This window comes from Thermobia domestica, chromosome 2 (assembly GCF_964235325.1).
Source record: "Thermobia domestica chromosome 2, izTheDome1.hap1.1, whole genome shotgun sequence".
Lineage (NCBI taxonomy): Eukaryota > Metazoa > Arthropoda > Insecta > Zygentoma > Lepismatidae > Thermobia > Thermobia domestica.
Window position 1 is genome coordinate 94,614,387 of NC_137455.1, and position 20,760 is coordinate 94,635,146.

The 20,760-nt window shown below is 35.5% G+C and overlaps 1 protein-coding gene across 1 annotated transcript in view; it reads left to right on the forward strand.

The window, feature by feature from the left end:
• The window catches only part of Prosbeta2 (Proteasome beta2 subunit), a 61,748-nt gene extending 41,477 nt beyond the window's left edge, over positions 1 to 20,271 (forward strand). Inside the window, exons 5-6 of the mRNA XM_081744021.1 lie at positions 15,134 to 15,285; positions 20,067 to 20,271. Coding sequence (XP_081600147.1) covers positions 15,134 to 15,285; positions 20,067 to 20,187 — 273 coding nt within the window. The 3' untranslated portion in view covers positions 20,188 to 20,271. The remainder of the gene's footprint in view (positions 1 to 15,133; positions 15,286 to 20,066) is intronic.
• Positions 20,272 to 20,760: the final 489 nt, after the last annotated feature.

Here is a 20,760-nt window from a genome sequence, read left to right on the forward strand (position 1 = left end):
ACTATAAGGTCTTTGCAAACTTGCTCTTGCAGCAAGTCTCTTTAAAGTTCCCCCTAGTCCATCACACGGACTTTTTCCATGTGCGGTCGCAAAAAAATGCCATTCAACAGGTACAGAAAAGTCACTTTCATGATAGCTAATATTGATGAAGTTCTTGCGATTTTTGTAATGAGCTGCTGCTCCATCGGAGAAATAGTATAATTTTGTTAAATTTTCGGAACCGAATTTGTCTTTTAGAAAGGTAATAAGTATTTTCTGCAGTAGGTGCACTAAAGTTGTATCATGTTTGAGACAATCAGATATGACGATCACATTGTCAGTAATAACTGTAGACGTCTGGAGATTTCTGTAGTATATGCAAAACGGATGAATAGTTGCTTGACCATTATTCCAGTGGAAACCTTGTGACGCTTGTTGCAAAACGAATGAATAATTTTCTGTAAAATCACAAAGAACAATGCACTGTTTATCAAGATGATTTTCTTTCAGATCCTTAAGATATGAAGATTGTTGATGAGTAATAAAAGAATGTTCGACCAGGTGTACAAGTTTTTCCACTAGAATATCTAAGAATTCTGTTGTAGGCTTCGTAAGCGTTTCAAGTGTTGATCTGTCTGTCGCAATCCACTGTTTATATGTGACGTGTTCAACAAATTGCTCGTCTAGTAGTGTTTCAAAGTGTTCACGTATGCCTTGCGGTCCTGGACATTCACGACACTGACGAAAGTAACATTTCGTTTGAGCTGGGTTACACACTAGTGCACTTAAATACGTTTCATAAGATTTTGAAATACCAGCTGACTTACACGCGTCTAACATCAATTTTACATTTTGGTGATTGTACACACACAGACAATGTGTGTGCCACTACTTCCAGCCAGTACACAGTTTTTCGGGCGCAATTCGGCAAACTTCGAAAATCCCACATACATATCTGGATTCTCCTCTTTGAAATGGACATAAACTTCTTTTAAGTTGTTCAGGATTAATCGTTTCTGTACATGTACCCTACTTCCATTAACTTTCATCGAAACAAAATCTTTTTTCCCAGGCAAAACACGACTAACTGAATCACTATTGTAGAACTGTTTTATCACATCCACTGTTGCGGGAGGTAAAGTCCTTCCAGGTTTTAGGTGAGGAGTGGTTAAAATTCCATTGGTCTTTACAAGTTCTTTTGCTTTACGGGCCATGTAGTTAGTGCAGTGAAATTCTTGCTGAATTTTTTTTACAGTCCAACTTTTTGGAAGTACAGTTAGTATTGTTACTTTCATACTTCTATCCGCTATTTGAAATTTTTCTTTTAACTGTGATATAATTTCACTTTCTGCTGCATTTTCCTCCCCGGGCTCTGTAGAAATGTCTAATAATTTTGTTCCAATAGCTGAATGTATTTTAATCATTTTCTTTGCAGGATATATTGTTTCACTGAGCCTTTTCTTTTTAACTGGTGATTCTCCAATATATTTTAGGCTGCGGTTCAGAGATTCTAACGCACTTTCTTTGACACACTGCTCAATATCACTTTCACTGTTTTCAGCATCGGTGCTGCTACTTATCACATTCTCCGTTACTACAGGAGTCGCACCCGCATCACAAGTTGTTGCTAGTTTCTTACGACAGCAATCACAAATTTTAAACCCACTTTCTAACGATGTACACTTCGAAATCATCCACGGCAACACATTTCTCAAATTTCTTTTGACATTCCCATGTCCTTCTATATTAAATGGATTGCAGCACACTGTCTTCTTAAATCTTGACGACGACATTATTCTGACAATAATAATTCGTTAAATAAACTGACCATTGGAACACTGACTTAAGAGACACCACAATTAACCTTCTGTTTTCAAGTACAAAGTCTGTACCAGCACGTAAACACGCTGAATCGTACACTCGAACGTATTAACTCAGTATTCTATCAACATAGTATGCACATCTCTCAATTCTTCCAAATCTTTCTGTAGCAGATGATTGCACAATCTATCACGCTGTTGTGCAATGCTACAGTGTTGCAAACTGCTTTATACATTAAAACTCTGTCTGGTATGATAAAAAAAACTGTTACTAAAAACAAATTTTTGAAAGTTCCCATTACCGTCCCAACTTCTATTTCCGTTATGTTATAGAGTAAGCTTGTGTGTAAATTATATGCGAGTTTTAGAAAAATCGAAGATATGCATCCTCAAAAGTTCAAGGTCAAAAGGTCACCGTGGGTGACCTTGAATAGATATTCTTCCAAAACTAGGCATGCTATATATTGTTGGAAAGCTTATTTTATGCCCTTTCAAACAAAACAAGAATCAGCTCTCTATGTCAATTAGATCAAGAGCAGCGTTGTCCGAAAGTTCCCAGTATGTACCAAAGTTGACGATTTTTTCGTATATTTGAACCCCCATAATTCAGAAACTTCGTCACACAGAAAGCTACAACTTTGCTCAATTTCATATCTCGACAATCCCTACGAAATACTAAAATTTGGTAAAAATCTAAAATGGTCGGGTCTGAAATCCCTGTTTAATTTGTTGATTTCACATGGAATGACCCACATTAAAGGTGAAAAATGCACCCTTGCACTTCAAAATATTTTTTTTTTGTAAATTTCTAATTTTACATAATGCGCATTATCGCTGTGAGGCGGACCAATTACCTTGCCGCTCTTTTTTTAAAACTGAACCTTAAGGTATGTTCTAAGAGAGTGTAAAATAAAATTAGTGGTTTTTTGAATGCTTCGGTTAGTAATTCTCGTTTAACCCTTCAAGGCCAACGTGCCAGCTTTTCGTGTCAACTGTAAAGTGTTATTGCCATTGATGCCACTGGTGCTTGAAGGTATTTGCACATTATTGCTCGATTCACTCACACAGGTCTCAAGTAATTACTAAGTATACATGTTTGTGTTGAAGTGTGTGGAGGGTTCAGAGAAGCGGGATAACCAGGCTAGAAATATTCACTTTCGAAATTTTATTATTAAAAAAAATCTGTTTGCCGAACTATTAATATAATCAAAGTGAATTTAATGTTAAAATTGAATTAATTTTCCAAATCTACAGTCCATTATCTTTCAAATAAAGTAGAAATGAAGGCTATATGACAGTCCATAGGGGGAGGGAGGCAGTACGGGATTTTTTTCGATTGGGAAGACGTACTTTTATAAAAGTAATTTACAAATAGGAGCAACAGGACCAATACAAAGTACAGATCAAAACTCAATTTTGTGCTTTTTATCAGCATTTACGACAGTTACATTTTAGTCTTCAAAACGAAATAAAAATAATAATTGAACTTTTCCACTACATTAAATTGAAAATTTGTAACCAAAGAAATATGCAAAACTCCTTGTGCATGAAATCAATTTCTTACTTCAGCATATGCCAATCACAGTGATTGGATTTCACTATTTGAGACTGAAGGAACTTGCTACTTCGTTTAAGCAAAACGCAGCCTGTATTGTTCCTCTACAAACTGAACCTCCTTATCTGAGAAATAATATACTCTTCCAGTACCTTTAGTAAAGGGGCCGCACACAGAACAAATAATATTGGATATCGAAACATGGCACACGTCGTCTTTTCCTGCAGAAGGCCAGTAAAAGGATGGAGCCAGTCCAAAAGGGTGCATAAACTTGACTTCAACATCATTTTCCTCTTCATCTTTACCTAACGCTAACCCAAAAAACCAATGGTTATCGTAAACACATGCAAGATACGAATTAGTGATGATGTCTTCCTTCAGTAAAATGAAAAATGGAACTGAAATCTGGATCAGCACTGATTCGCTTTGTCCCAATCGAGGTTTAGCTTAGAGGAGAGAACTGATGATATGATCGTGTTCCAGGGATTCTTTTTGCACCAGAAAAACGATTTTGTAGTTTTTTGCGTGTATCTATGAGAGCTACTTTTTTCAGCAAGCTGAAATTTATATGTTGAATGCGAGATCTACAGAAGGTAAAAACTTTTTCTAGCGTATTTTAAAAATCAGAACATCTTTGAAGGCTTTCTTTAGTAAGCAGACGTTTAATTGTCCCACCAATACCATCACATGGGGATTTACCATGGCTTGTAGCAAAAAATGACCATGATGCACTTAAGGAGAAATCCTTATAATGGTAACACAAGTTCATGAAGTTTTTACAATTCTTGTACTGCGCAGCGCATCCATCACTACAGTAATTTACATTTTTGACATATGGAAATTGCTCTTTCAGAAAAGAAGTTATTTGTTTCTGAGTCTCATAAACAAATGCGACATCGTGTTCCAAGTCATCTGATATCACACACAAACTAGAAAAAGTCAGGTCTGTAGATCCAGGAAGACGTGTATATAGTACTGCTGGGTGTAAGGTACAGGAATCAGTAGACCAGTGATACCCTTGAACTTCGTCTTGAATTATGTAGGAATAATTTTCACTGAAGTTCATCCGAACGACGGCTGTCTCTGGCTCAAGATTTTTCTTTCTGTCCTTTAAGAAATGTGACTGTGCTTTAGAAATAAATGAATGTGGCACAAGCTTTTCAAGCTTTCGTATAAAAATTGTCACATACTCGTCGAGTGTGACACTACTTTTCACCAGTTCTTTTCTGTCCGTTGTTACCAGAGTGGAAAAAAATCATGATTTTTTTAAAAATCATTTTTGTTGATTTTTTTTATTTAAATTGATTTTTTTGATTTAAATCAAATCTTCTGCTCGCGTAATACAAGTCACGAACTGAAGATGAAACATTAGGAATTAATATTAAATGCTAATTATGCCATTTAAGTGAAAGTATTGGACTTGAATCTTGAATTGATTGCCAGTCGTTAACTTATTTCAATCCCAAATAGAGATGCAAGGGTTCGGAAAAAACTTTTTTTTTTGGGGGGGGGTCTCGATTTTTTCTGCTTCGCTTTTTTTGCTTGGGAAATTTTGGGCTTTTTTTTTTTTTTTTTTTCAAATTCCGCTTTAAATTGATAAAGCAGGTTTTGTTTCACTTCTTTACAATACAAAAACTCATTTAAGTAGTAGTGGATGCAGATAATAATACAAAACCTCGAAAATAAACATGAATTTCGAAAACATTTCAAACAATTTTAATTCTTAACACATTTTTATTATAAATCCCAAAAAATTAATCCATGTATATAATAAGTTCCAGTTAAGTTTTAACTTTCATATGCATTATAAGCAATATTTTTTATTGTGAATTAAAAATACAAAAACAAGGAAAAACTGTCACATGACATACAGAATTTATTGTACTGTGTGTGTGAGTTCAAACAAATAACGCATCGGGAAGATAATATATTTACTGAACAAACGCACAAAACAAATTTAAGTTTCGACGCCGTAGCCTTCTCAAAAATAACATGTTCTTCTTTTTGTTCATTACGTATATCAAGTGGCTCAAGTGGTTGACTTCGCATTCGGGAGGTCATGGGTTCCATTCCCGCTGCCGACCATCCTGACGGGTTTTCCAGTGTTCCCTCAGTCCTATTAGGCAAATGCCGGGATGGCACCTACTAAAACAGGCTCTGGCCGATATCTTCCCAAATCCTTTCCATGTTGTTGTTAGATATCTAGTATAAAGCAGTCTCTGAGCTGCATCTGGTGATTGTTAAATAAATAAATAAATACCATTCCCTCGTCAATCTGTTATAGCCTATAAGTTTATTATGTTTGACTTCCGAGACTTTCATAAACATTCATACTAGAGTAACAATGAAAAATAATCATTGTTTTATTACAATTCAACGTATTACTTTAAAAGACTGAAAAAAATGCAATCTTTGTATGGGACGCTCAAAAATCACCTAATTTGTTAATGCACCTCTTGCTTCCGCCTTTGCTACCCCTACAGAAACTTCTTTGAAATGGAACAGAAATGTTGAAAATGTATTTTCCGTTCATTTATTACATACGTAATCATCTGTTACCACCTACCAGGTGCTTCGGACTTGCAAAATCGGTAGTCCCAAATTCTGTAATGCACTGACTGTTCCTTAAGCTTGTTTAGTCAGGAAAGTACTGAATTTTGTGTTCATGGATCATATGCGTAATACTGTTCATCTGAGCGTTTGGTTTCCAAGGCTCTGGAATATATAACCATCATCACGGTTTACCCAGTCCTGAAGGTTTCTGAATTTTTAACAAGAATTCAACATGTCATTAGGGAACTTTACCTTTTTTTAAAAAAAGAAAAAGAAAAGAAAAGAAAAACTACGAAATACATTTAAGTCAAGCACAACGACCATGAGTGAGTGGTTAGCTTTTCCGTGTCTTTTGGGAAATCCGGGATTCAATCCCGCATTCGACCATTCCGACAAAAGTTCTTAAGTCCATCTTTGAATGTAGTGATAGTGCGTGTACTGTGATTCCTGGCTGATTTCATTTCTTGTTTTTAATTGTTGTTATTACTAATTACCAGCAATGACGGTTTTGCGAAAGGGGCTAGGGTGGGGGGTGTCTTTCGGACTGAAGCCTGTTCCCCGAAATTACGGAATTTCTAAAAGAAACGAAATTTAAGTTATGTCTTTACTCATAAACTTCAAGCTCCCCTCAAATGAAAATCAAGCATTTTAGAAAAAACTAACCATTAATAAGAAAAAAACCCTCTCAAAACATTTTTCTAAATCCGTACTGATTATTTGTATAAAATGGTATTCAAGGTTGCATCCGGAAGATTATTGCTACATCATTACACAGCTACAGCATAACAAATGTGGAAGTATGCTCTGACGGATATATTTGAAAAACATAAGTTTAACTGTTCTAGAAACTAAGAGTACTAAGCTCTAAGAAATGAAACATGAATAACTAAAAATGAAATTATGGAAAGAAGAAAAATGTCGATAACTCAGAAGTTAAAATAAAGTTATATAGCCTCTAAAATATGCTCTCAAATACTACGCACTTAATGTTTAATTCATAAAACATGTGCTCCATCCATCATGATGGTGAATACTAGAGGGAAATATGGCATTTAGGTCATGAAATCTTGTTTAACTATAGAGTATACCAGTGGCGGCTGGTGCTTGGAATTTTAGGTGGTGCACAATAGATGACCTCTCCTTTTATAATAATAATAATAATAATAATAATAATAGCAGTGGTGTATTCACGATTTTGATTCGGGGGCTTTGCTAACTCTCGGGGGGGGGGGCTTTGCCTGAAAATGTGAAAATTCTGCAAGATATTTCATATACTTTACTATAGTAAGATTTCGGGAGGGCTTAAGCCCGGAAGCCCCCCCCCCCTAAATACGCCACTGATAGTTATTATAAATAATAATAGCGATTTCTTCATGGCATGCTTCAAGCATGCAATGGAGAAGCTCATTTTGTATGATTTTTGACGTATTCTTGAAAATTATTGCGCTTTCTAAATGACTCTTGAGAGCGCTGTCAAGTTCTGCACTGAAATTAATTAATCTACGAAAAACGCCTCGATTTGAAGACGAGGCTGTTTTCAATCATGTCCTCTTAAAGCCAATTCGAAGGTGTCACAAATGCAATTGATGATTATATTGAGCACGTACCTGTTTTGCATCACTTTTTGATTGTGATTCTCAATGGACCGCCTATAACCAGCATTTAGTTGAGCAGCAATATTCACGTTTCCCAACACAGTGAGATCAGAACGTGTCTTATATGACCTGACGATTTTTTCTTTATTTTTATTTATTTATTTATTTATTTATTTTTGTCGTGCAGATGCTGGATATCCGCACCTTTTTTTACTCCATGCATCTTCCTCCACCCCGAACAACAAACAGGGAAAACTAAACAAAGCATTTTTAATTTCACATTCACATTACCACTTATTCTGTTCGTACAAGTTGAGATTAAACTTCCTTGTAAATGTTTGTTTCTGACTTCTAATTACTTGCGTTAAGAATCGGTCTTCCGATGTCTTTCACAAGTAGGTTTGCTTCTGAAGTTCTTTTCGAAAACGGCTAATTCAACCGAGACGTTACAGAATTCATTGCTATTGCATTGCTAGTTCACGTATATCAGGGACAGACACGTAATTATGCAATTACAGCAACAATATTCCAATGAACAACAAAGACCGGCGCGTGCACACACACACACACACAGACATATATAATATACACACATATACAACACAACAAAGTCTGCTACCCGCTTTAAAATCTCACCCCTTCCCCAATTAACGCCCTTTTTCTAAAAACTGCCCTCCAATTTTCTCATTCACCCATGAACACATGAAAAGGAAAACATTGTATCTATGCTTCCAAATTTCTACTTATTCAGTTACGAGTCTATTAAATATCGAAACCCTCAATTTGTCTTCACTCTTCACGGAGTCGCCTTTACTGTCTTCATAGCTGCCTTGACGTTACTTGGTTGACGTTACTTGGTTGTAGCGACTTGGTTACGGTACGCAACATTGTCACAAAGGAACAGACTGTTCCCCTTCAGGCGAGAACCGTGTCAACCAATACTGCAGGGGGAGGGACGGTGGTGAAATTCCAGTTCCAAAGCGTTATGTTTTGGAAAAGCTGTTTTTGTTTGGTAGATTTGTTTGCAAAAGATGTGCAAGCATATGGATCCTTATGAAGCAATGCATGGCGTGATAACCTCCCTCTTACTGCGCAACCCCCACAATGGCCCAGAAGCTGTTAAAGCTGGGGAGTTTGGCAAACTATCAAGCAGAAAGCAACTAGCCAGCCCCGTTTCAAACGCACTTGTTCAAAAAAAAGATGATGTTGACAATAAAATGAAAAGTGATTTAGCACAAATAAAAAATGAAAATATTGGAAGGAGGTTTGTACAAACATGCAAACATTAAGAGAAACCGCCACTGGAGTATACTATAAGAAAGCTATTTAGATAGAAAAATCATGAAAATGAAAAAAGCCAAAATTTCCGTTTTTTTCCTAAAAAGCCGGCTTTTTATGTTTAAAAAATTCAAAAAAGCCATTTTGCATATTTTTCATCTCTAATCCCAAACAATGTTTCTTCAGCACTAAGGAAAAAGTACGGCGACGTTTCTCAATATGATACTTTTTTTCACAAAAGTTACTCAAATTTGGCAGGGGCATACCTAAAAAAGAAATTGGAACTAGCTTGCGGCACGAAATACATATAAAATACGCAAATTACGCCTGAAGTTATAAAATCTAAAAAAGATTTAAGTTTCGGAGAGGGAATCGGACCCCTTTATAAATACGCCCCTATTATCTGGGAACAAACAAACAGACGCGCACACAAAAGAATTTTCGTCTTAAATGTCCATGGTGATTTTTTCGTTGGAATAGTTAACGATTTAAAAACCTTACATTACGAAGATAAGAAAGCAGAATTCCTCCGTTATCCGTTCAAAACGGGATTTTCCCTAATCATCCTCTGCATGAAACACTCGTTTTCATACTATGCTGTACATACATTTGCATCTTATTGTATTATGATTATCTTCCATAATTGAAATAACAACAGAGGCTGGATTTTACTTATTTTCACTTTAAATTAATTTATTTCGGAATTTGATTTAAAGCAATGATTTTTATTTAAAAAATCAAGTTATTTAAATCATATCAGACTGATTTAAATCAATCCACCCTGGTTGGTACCCACTGGTAATATGTTACTTCCTCCTCAGGATCAAAATCCTCGAATTTTGCAATCAGAAGCTGCCTCAAATTTTCACTGGAGGGACACTCGGAACAATGCCTCAGCATGCAATCCCGACTCTACACAGAACAAACCAGATGACGGATCAAGTCTTGATATGTCTCTTCCATATGACATGCATGCAGTAGGAGAATAACGTTTTGATGTATTGTACACACGCACACGGAATGTGTCCCAGCAGAACCTGCTAATACACACCACTTAGGACGTAGCGTGCAAAATTTAGAAAATCCAGTTTTAATGTTTAAATGAGGAGTATAATTCTTTTAAATTCCCAAGTAATAATCGCTTCTTCATATGTACATTTTTTGAAATACTCACTTTTTTTCCAGGTAGAATTCTGAAATATTCATCATCAACGTAGGAATTCTTTACTATTTTAATTGTATCTTCACTCAGCTGTTTTCCCTTTCTCAATTCAGGAATAGTTAAAATTCCTTTATTCTTCAGAACTTCCCTTGCTTGCCGGACGGCATATTCACTGGTATTAAATTCATCGACAATCTGTTTCCTGCTCCAAGATGAGAATACTAAAGTTAACAGTTGTATTTTTCTCTTCTAGTTGATTTTACCTTGGAGTTTGGTCTTTATTAAATCGAGAAGTAAGTAAAACATTAAGATGATCTAGTTTTGTTTTTTGCGACAGATTCTTCTAAAACAGATACATCGTGTTCACTAAATCCGCCCACGTCTTTGCATTCAAAGGAAATCCCAAGTTTGTTTCTGCAATTACTGCATATCTTTTGTCCAGGAATAGCCTTTACAGAGTCAATGTTTTTATTAATTTCATTAGCAAAATCAACAGTTACTTTTCGCAAAGCCTTAGTGATTGTTTTTTTGTGGCAATTAAATGGATCAAAACAACTTGTCTGATAATGTTCATACTTCTTCAAGTAATATGTTTTATGATGTTCACAAACACTAGTTAACAAATCAGAACTTATTCCTATCCTTTGGGATAATAATTCTTTGTCGGATGCACTGATAATACAATGCAATTTGGCCACACGCGTATAGCTGTGCATGCCCATGTGCATGTTTTTGTGGCATTCACTTTAGTTCCTTTCCTTCACTGCACTGTTCTAATTCACTTCGCGACATCGTTGTAGGCCAAATTATCACTTGACAGGATGAAAAACACTGTCTTACAGCAACCCCAATAAGTATTCAGTCTTAAGCACTCAACACGACAAAAACATCTGCACAGAAACACAGCTGAAACCGAAATGAACAAGTTACTGTACGGCCACAATGCAGAATCAGGCAAGATTAGACATGTTCCTACTCGCATTGCTCTGACAAGATTTTTCACGTCAGCTTGGTAGTTCAAGACACAACTTGCATGTTCGCGTTAACTAAATGATTTTCAATCCGTAACTAGTCCTGCATTAGATTTGATAGTTTATTATGCGTCGTATACATTCACAGCTAAGTTCTGAGATGAAAATGAAATTTACTCCGCTCCCACAGTTGCAAATTCGGTCAATCTCACTTCGTCTCAAATACTGAAAGCTACACAAAAACTCTAAAAATAAAAGTGAGTAGTGAGTTTAGAACTTCAGATGGAGAAAATATTTTATTCGGGTGCTCATGAAACGAACATTTGTTCTTGTGTACAGGATGTCTCAAAAGTCCCCTGACATAGGGTAACTCGGTTATTATCAGAGTTACAACAAATTGTAAGAGGGAAAATCGTCTCCAAATGATGTTTTCAATCTAAAGTGAAGGATTTTTTTAAATCGAACTAGCCGTTTGGGCTGTACACTCTTTATGTACCCAATGTTAAATGAAAATGCAACATTGCCATTTACCTGGATCCACAACATAAGTGAATGAAGCTACTGTCTTTTACGCTAACGTGTCGATGGCCAGCCCTTATTTAAAACAACCCCTATTCACCATACTTTTGCAAAATTGATCCACCTCCCCCAGCCCCTCTATTAATGGCAACGTTGCATTTTCGTGTAACATTGGGCGCATAAGGAGTGTACAGCCCAAACGGCTAGTGCGATTTAAAAAAAAAAATCCCTCACTTTAGATTGAAAACATCATATTTGGAAACTGTTTTTCCTCTTACATTTTGTTGTAACTATGATAATAACAGTTACGTATGTCAGGGGACTGTTACCTTATGTCAGACACCCTGTATATTTAACAACTACGAACGTAAGATCTTTGACACTATAGATACATATATCAACAAATGTATACTCTTCAAGTCATACAAAACTTTATATTATGACTAAAAGCATGTACGCTTAGGTTAAGTTTGGTTGGCAGGACTTTTATCTGGCACTGGCTTCCCCTTGATTGTTATATAACCTTCATTTCTACTTTATTTGAAAGATAATGGACTGTAGATTTGGAAAATTAATTCAATTTTAACATTAAATTCACTTTGATTATATTAATAGTTCGGCAAACAGAAAAAAAAAATCTGTAAAATTTCGAGAATGAATGTTTCTAACCTGGTTATCCCGCTTCTCTGAACCCCCACACATTTCAACACAAACAACACGTATACTTAGTGATTACTTGAGACCTGTGTGAGTGAATCGAGCATAATGTGCAAATACCTTGCTTGCATCAATGGCAATAACACTTTACAGATGACACGAAAAGCTGGCACGTTGACCTTGAAGGGTTAAGCGAGAATTACTAACCGAAGCATTCAAAAAAAACACTAATTTTATTTTACACTCTCTTAGAACATACCTTAAGGTTCAGTTTTAAAAAAAGAGCGGCAAGGTAATTGATCCACCTCACAGCGATATTGCGCATTATTAGAAATTTACACAAAAAATAACTATTTTAAAGTGCAAGGGTGCATTTTTCACCCTTAATGTACAGCAATCTTGATGGCGTTTTTTTTTAATTAGCTCTCCAGACTTACATAAACCTCGGGTAGAAATTTCCACATTGTTTAGATACTAAGATATGAATTTTTGTATTGAGCTCTACGAAATATTAGATGGTCTCGAGAACGACCGGGATGCCAGAAATTCTGAAACTTTGGTCTCGTATTTCTCACAAACTATTAGGATTTCGGAAGAAAATTTTTACAGGTCTTCATACCTTAGTAGTGTTAACAAGTACACGAAGTTTCATTAAAATTTGAATTGGTGGGTGATTTGACGTGGAATGAGCCTACATTAACCTCGAAATGCACTTAGAAGGTTTTGTTGCTATGGGAAGAATGATAGAAGTAATTTCTAAATTTCACAAATTCCAGATTTATTTCCTATAAGTTCTGGACAATACATCGCTTTATCTCACGTTTATTATTGAGGCATTTTTCTTCATGTTGTTATTCTTAATCTTTTAATCCCTTAACGCCAAAATTATTCAGACTATTTAAAAATATATACAGCTATATATTTCACATGAATTAAGGTTACCGAAGTTGGATCAACTGAAAAATATGCGAAAAGTATTTTATTACTAGTATATTTCTAGTGTATTTCTAGAAGTGTAGTGTAGTGTATTATTACTAGTGTAGTTTTAGTATATTGCGAGAAAGCAAGATACAACATTATTGTAACGTTTCGAGGAACGTTTGGTCCAAAATGGCCACCAGTGTCTCCCTGTAGCGTAGGAATATTCATAAGTGTTAAGACTTTTTCTTTAATATTATAAGTACTGTTTTCTAGAAGAGCAAAAGATAAAACCAGCAAGAACACAAAGGGGTTGCTCTATTGCCGCCAAAATTCTTACGTTCACAGAAGTAAACAAAGTAGTGAATAGATGGAAGAGTAAGCGAGGATAGAGTTGAGCGGGTTTCTTATGGATTTGTTGTCATCTGCTTCTGCGGCTACTGCTACATCCAGAAGCACGCATTAGTAGTTTGTCCATCCAAAAGGGGTTAATATTAAATGCACTATACGTTCTTGTGAAGGTGATATTGTGAATCAGAATGAAATCGGCGCTCAGGAGATGCAAATATTTTAATTGGAACAAGGAATTCTGAAGCAAACATGTTAATCAACTTACTGGAAAATGAAATTAAAGAAAGGAAATAAACACCACACATTGCTTTATCAGAGGGTGAGTAAGGCATCGTTTTACGTACTTCAGAGGAACTTTTTTTTTTTTTTTTTTTTCCATTTTGTAGTATTCTTTTTCTTCGTAGTTCTCCTCCTCTATATGATAAGCTTTCGCGGACTCATCTAGTCTGTCTTCATTAAATCGTGCTTTTGTTTTCTAGTATGAGCCGAAATAAAAATTGTTTATATTATAGTTATGAACAAAAGAAATAGTGATGAACAAAGAACTATTCATATTACACTTGTTATACTCGAAATTTCTTGGTTCTTTTCTACGGTATACCTTCCATCTTTTCAGTGTTCTTTTCAGTCTAGACGTAGATGTTTACTCTTTTGACATACATAGTGGTATATTTTAAACAAATCCGATTGCTACGCTTGACCGAAAATGTCCTTCGTGTGTAGAAAGCACAAAATGGCGCATATGTTGTTTCATAATGTTATTTTCAAATCACAGTAAATTTACTCTTAATTTTGACCTCCAAAGGCCTAGATTTTAGACAATATATTATTTGTATATCATTGTCATTTTTTTTCGCCTCCGGTGCTTGAGGTCCCTGGTTCGATCCCAGTTCGCGCCGTGTGGACTTTGTGGTAGACAAACACCGTGCTCGTGGGTTTTCTCGGGGTTCTCCCGTTTCCTCCCACTTATTTCATTCCACTCATCTCTCATCATCACCGTCTCCTTTAGCCTAACCAGCATAACCGTGGGACGTAAAACTTAAAGATTTCATTTCATTTTTCATTGTCATTTTTTTTTCATTAACATGCGAAAGTCGGTGCTGCTAATTACTTATGAGGGGAAAAAAAATCTGGGAATTCTTTTCTCTAATTTTGTGGCCAGGTTGGATTCATCACTGATAATGAAAGAACGTTCAGTAGGGCTTAACACTAGAAACATTAAATTTATCAGGTTACGAATGCTGTATAGTTACTTCAATTCGTGTATTTTTCTTTGATCTGATCTTCCTAATTATTTTATATTCATTTTTTTTCTCATTGATATATTTTCCCAAATTTTCACTCACAATGACGACTTTCTTTACCATTCTTCTAGTCCAGCCTTTCTTTGTGTCTAAATATTCCCATTATTTGACATTACTGCTATTGTTTTCGTGTTCATGGTCCTCTTTGTTAGGTTTTGCTCTCTCGAAAACCTAGTTAGAGTTTAACCTTGCCATACTTTGATCTGACAACATGCAATATGAGGAAGCAAATTTTGATTTAGCTTATTTTTGGTTGTATATAATACTCTGGATTTGGAATTTTTATACTTCCGTTCTGTTGTAGGGAGAAGAATACAAGCAGCAAGTAAGAAGCACTATACCTGCTGTTACACTTAACGATTTGATAACATTGAATACAACATTCAGTGTGACTAAGCGAAACTTGATCAATCCTGTTCTGACTGCGTGTAATACTCTGAGTTTTGAATTTTTGTCGTTATTTCGTTGCAGGAAGAAGAAGGCAAGAAGCTAGTGAGAGACGCTATAGCTGCTGGCATATTTAATGATTTGGGATCTGGTAGTAACGTAGACATATGCGTTATTAGGAAGGATTCTGTTGACTATTTACGTCCCTATGAAGAGGCCAATGTAAAAGGAAAACGGTAAGCGTTTCTCCTTTGAGTTTCTGAGATGATTGCTTTTTAAGTACTGAATAAAAATAATTAAGAGGAAAACAGTAGAATAATTGCATAATTCATGTAAAATTTCCAACGTAAATATTTTCCAAGAAAAAATTCAGGTCCCCTATCTTCCCCGTCATTTAGATAGATAAGAGCTTGTCTTAAGAAAATTTACGCAGTTTGTGGCTGCTGTATGTTTCTAGCCGATTGACAGGTACATGAATCTGGTCAATGCGTATTAGGCAGTGAAAGATGTTCTGCTGTGATATGTGCTTAAGACGACCAGTGCTATTGTATTCCCATCGCTTGAAACTCTCTTGATTTATGTTGAAGTTGGGACGACCCAGTAGTTATCAATTTATTGAAACGACCATTTGGAGCATTAACAATACAGATATCTTAATGGTTCAAAACTATTGAATGAATCGTCGTGCATTCCGTCATCATGGGTTTCCTTCCAGCTGTAAGCGCTATAACAACAGAAGTCAGTAGCGCAAAAAGTATATATATATATATATATATATATATATATATATATATATATATATATATATATATATATTAAATACATGTATTATCTTCATTTTATTTCTTTACATGTATTGTTGTTTACATGCTTATGATTGTGTCATATATTTACTTCTATCTGTGTCTAATTAATCATTCTGGGTGATATTTTATATAACAGTGAGATATTATTTACAAATGAATATTACAATTATGGAATGAGTTCACAATTAACACGACAAATTTCTGTGTTGGGCTTCAACTATTGTCGCATATTAATACAAAATATTCAGGGGATTCGACTTTCTGTATAATATACTTGGATCCAAGATCTTCGTTTTTTGTCTTATGCTGTGTTGAATAAAGAAAGTGACTTAACTCTACGTAACATTATTTCGGAATTCTAATAGATTTAAATATATATTCACTTGGTTCAAACAGCACAAGAGAAAAAGATATACATAGAAATGACCAATAGACGGCAGAAGATATCAGATAGACTATGTTATGATTCAGGACAGGTACCGGAATAGCTTAAAGAATGCGAAGACCCTTCTGGGGGCTGATATTTTCTCTGATCATAATCTTGTGCTGGCCGAAGTAGGTATTCAACTGAAATATGTTGACAGAATAAAAGTAGAAAACAAAGTGTTGAATACTGAAAAGTTGAAAAACGAGAAAATAAGAAATCTTTTCGTTGAAAAAATCAAAGAAAAATATTCAAACGAGGAAAGAATAGGCATAGGTGGTAACGCACGGTGGGAACACATTAAACTTTGCTTACAGCACGCTGCAGAAGAAGCAGTAGGTTACCGCGAACACAAAACGGCTAAGAAACCATGGGTTACAGAGCAGATGTTACAGAAAATGAGGGAAAGGAAGACGTGGAAAAAGATTGATACAGAAGAGGGCAGAAGGATGTACAGAAAGTTAAATAATGAATTAGAAGAGAAACAGACAGAGCGAGGGAAGAGTTTTACAAAATAAAATGCGAGGACATAGAAGAATTAGAAAGAGTTGGGAAATATGAGGAAATGTACAAGGAGGTGAAATCTATGGAATTTCGGAGGAAACAGGAGAGTATTATGATGGCAGTAAAAAATAAGAATGGGAAGGTAGTCACCGAGAGAAATGAGGTCATAGGAAGATTGAAAGAATACGTTGAAGACCTATATGAGAGTAGGGATAGACCGTGTTGCCTAAATGTTGAAGTAGAAAATGAAGTAGGCGAGGATGATAAAGGATTTAGTATTCTTCGGGATGAGTTTGAAAAGGCTATATTCGAGATTAGGAATGGAAAGGCAACCGGGATACCTTTGCCTTACCAATATACCAATCGAATTCATTAAAAATATGGGAGACAAGGGAAAGAAAGAATTGTTCCGACTATGCAATGAAATACATGAAAGAGGAGAGTGGCCAAAATACTTCCTGAAGACGATGATGATACCGATGGCTAAGAAATCGAACCCAAAGAGATGTGAGGATTATATAGAACTATTAGTCTCATATCTCATGCAGCCAAATTTTGCTCCAAATACTGAATAGAGGGTTACACAAAAGAACAAATGAAGAAGTTGAGGAGGAGCAGTTTGGGTTCAGAAGAGGTAAGGGCAGAAGAGATGCGATTGGATTATTAAGGGCGATCGGTGAAAGATTTATAGAAAAAGAGTTGTATGTTGTATTTATTGATCTAAAAAAGGCTTTTGACCGCGCGAATTGAGAATTGTTGTTGGGAGTTCTAACGAAGATAGAGTTGGAATGGAAAGATCGAAGACTCATAAGAAACTTATATATAAACCAACAAGTAAGTGTTAGGATAGGGGAAGAATTGACGGAAGAGAGTACAATTGGAAGGGGAATTCGACAAGGATGCTGCCTCTCGCCAACACTATTTAATGTCTATCTAGAAGAGATAGTGAAAAATAGTTTACGTGATAATGACGGCATTTGCAAACGATATGGCGCTTGTTGCAGAATCTGAAAAGGAAATCAATAAAATGTTAGAAAACCTGATGGGCTTTGAAGAATATGGGATGAAAATAAATGTTAGAAAGACAAAAGCCATGGGGATTGGAACGAGGAGGTCTGTGTCAAATATAAAAGTGGGAGGGGAGAAAATAGAACAAATGAATAGTTTTCGATATCTGGGTAGTATTCTTAGTAATGACATGAAGTGCGAACGTGAAATAAAATCAAGGATAGGAATGGTGAAAGCCTTTAGGAGGAAGATTTTTACGAATAAAGAGTTGAGAAAAAGACTCATAAAAATTCTTCGTGTGGAGTGTTGTACTGTATGGGGCGGGAACGTGGACACTACGTAAAAGTGATGAAAAACGACTGGAGGCATACAAAATGGGGAGAAGAGCGGAAAGAATTAGTGGGTCGAGCGGAAAACGAATGAGAGGGTGTTAGAAATGGTGGGGGAGAAAAGAACACTTTTAGATATTGTTAAGAAGAGGAAGAGAAACTGGTTAGAACATTGCCTAAGAAGAAATTGTATCATGCGAAGGAGACTACAATTAATGGATGATATAAAAACAGAAAGATCATACGTGAAGACGAAGAGGTTAGCGAAGGATCGTGGAGCATGGAAGCTTCTCAGCTGCTGCAAGTGACCTACCAACAAGGGCAGAATACCTATGATGATGATGATTATATATATATATATATATATATATATATATATACAGTGAAACCTCTACTAACGGACACCTCTATAAAGCGGACACCTCCCGTAATGGACATATTTTGTAATCCCCAAACACTGTAATAGGAAAAAACATATTGACAAACCTCTCTAAAGCGGACACTCTCTAGTACGGACACGGACAGACTTTCCTCTCTTTTATAGGTATTATTTACCTCCGTATTATGGACACTTTCTCTAGAAACAAGTTGAAAAGTGCAGTAAAAATAAATTTTTAGTAATTCATACATGTGTCATCAAGAAGCATTGTGACAACGTTTTGCCTCCTCAACTGGCTGCTCAGCAACCCAGACGAAGTCTCTGTTTAACAATACTCTCATGTCCTTTGCTTGCATCCCACTCCCACCCAAGCTGTTTTAGACACAAAAGTGATTGACAGTTACCCACCGTTTAGAATGACAAGTTATGGTACTGTCCCGTTGGAATCTGTAACCAAGCAGAAGACAAGTTTGGTATTTTTGGCCTGCGGGTACACATATTGTCTCAAAAAAGAAACTACTGGACTGCAGTTAACTGACAAATTAAAACAACATACCGAAAATGTAGTTAGTAATAAGTGTAAAGACCAGAGAACTATACCATCTTATTTCCATGTTGTGCCTTGAACATAGAGTATTGAGTGGTAGAAGACAATGCAGGCATTTTTGTAATATTCGTAAATACATGATTCCTTCAAAAATATTTTTTTCTAATTGCATATTACGTTGTTTCCTAATTTACGTCATAAAATATTGAAACCTCTCTAAGGCGGACACCTCTCTATAGCGGACATTTTTTGATTCCCCATGGCTGTCCGCCTTATAGAGGTTTCACTGTATATAAAAAGATGATAATTCTAGAATTAAATGGGGGATGATGTGACATGAATACTTCATGTTGTATAGTGCACAATGAGAAAAACAAAATTGATATGAGTCTACTAACGGATTTCCACCTCGCTAATGAATTATCATAAGAAATTTAAATAGTGTCTATATTAGGATAAAGGAAACGGATTAGCAATTATATGCGACTTACACGTTATCCATTGTCGGGATATTTTGCTCATAACAAATTTACGTGAAATTTTGAATAATTCTACTGCATGAAAAATTTTACCAAATGCATATTTTATAAAAGGAGTATTATACTGTTGCGTTTTTTAACTGTTCTGTATTACCTTATTTCTCTACGGAAGCTCCGTTTTGTGTTGCTAGCTTTATTCATTGAATTGTCATCTATTATTAGTGGAATTACCGTAAATAAATGGTACTGTTTCAGTACATAACTCGCAGCCAGACAATAACGGTCAGTACTGAGACCATGTTTTCGAAAGGCGTGTGCAGATTATTTCAGAATTTCCCCGAGAGGGATTTTCAATAAGGGGGGTTGGGGGTGGGGTGAAGTAGTACTGCAAAAATAGTAGTAACCCACATTAAACAAGATCGAATACCTGGAGAAATACCTGAAAACCTCACTGGGCATGTGCGGTAGCCACTTGGCTAGACGAAAACATTGTGGATGTTGTAATAACTTTTTATTTTTTTTTTTTTATTTTGTTTTCTAGGCAAGGAAATTACCTTTACGCAAGAGGGACAACAGCAGTTCTGAAAACCCAAAGAATACCTATTATTATAGAAGATGTAAACGTACAAAATGTTGAGGTTGAAGCAATGGAAATAGCCTGAAATCTGTTGATAATAAGTACTTTTATAATTTTATAATAATGTATTATAAAATGGTACATGGTAATTTCACTTCTCTAAAAATAATAATAAAAAGATCATGTTTATTTTTCCAATGCTTTGTCACATTGTTTCGAAAATTACATATTTTTGTGGAAGTTTCCAACTACTACAGTCATTAATATGAACATAAATACTTATCTGATGATAAAGATTTCATTCATATATATATTGTGTTCTGTGTTATAGTTGATGTAGTGCTGTTATCTTTGACTTTTTACAAAAAATAAAAGCAGTTAGAACCTGAAATATTTGTGTAATTGTCCCTATTTCCCATTCTTGAATTCAGGTGAAAAGGAGCGTAGGAAATGGTCATTGTCATTTACGATTTTGTAAAGTAACAATATCCTACTTTATATTTTTCAACGATTTCAAAGAAATTTATTCTTTAATCTCACATATAATTTTCTTTGAGCACTCTCATTTGCTGCCAATTACCACTGTTATTTATTAATTAACGATAATTTGCATAATGCAAGTATGGAAATTTGTATTGAAAATACAGACAAAAACATG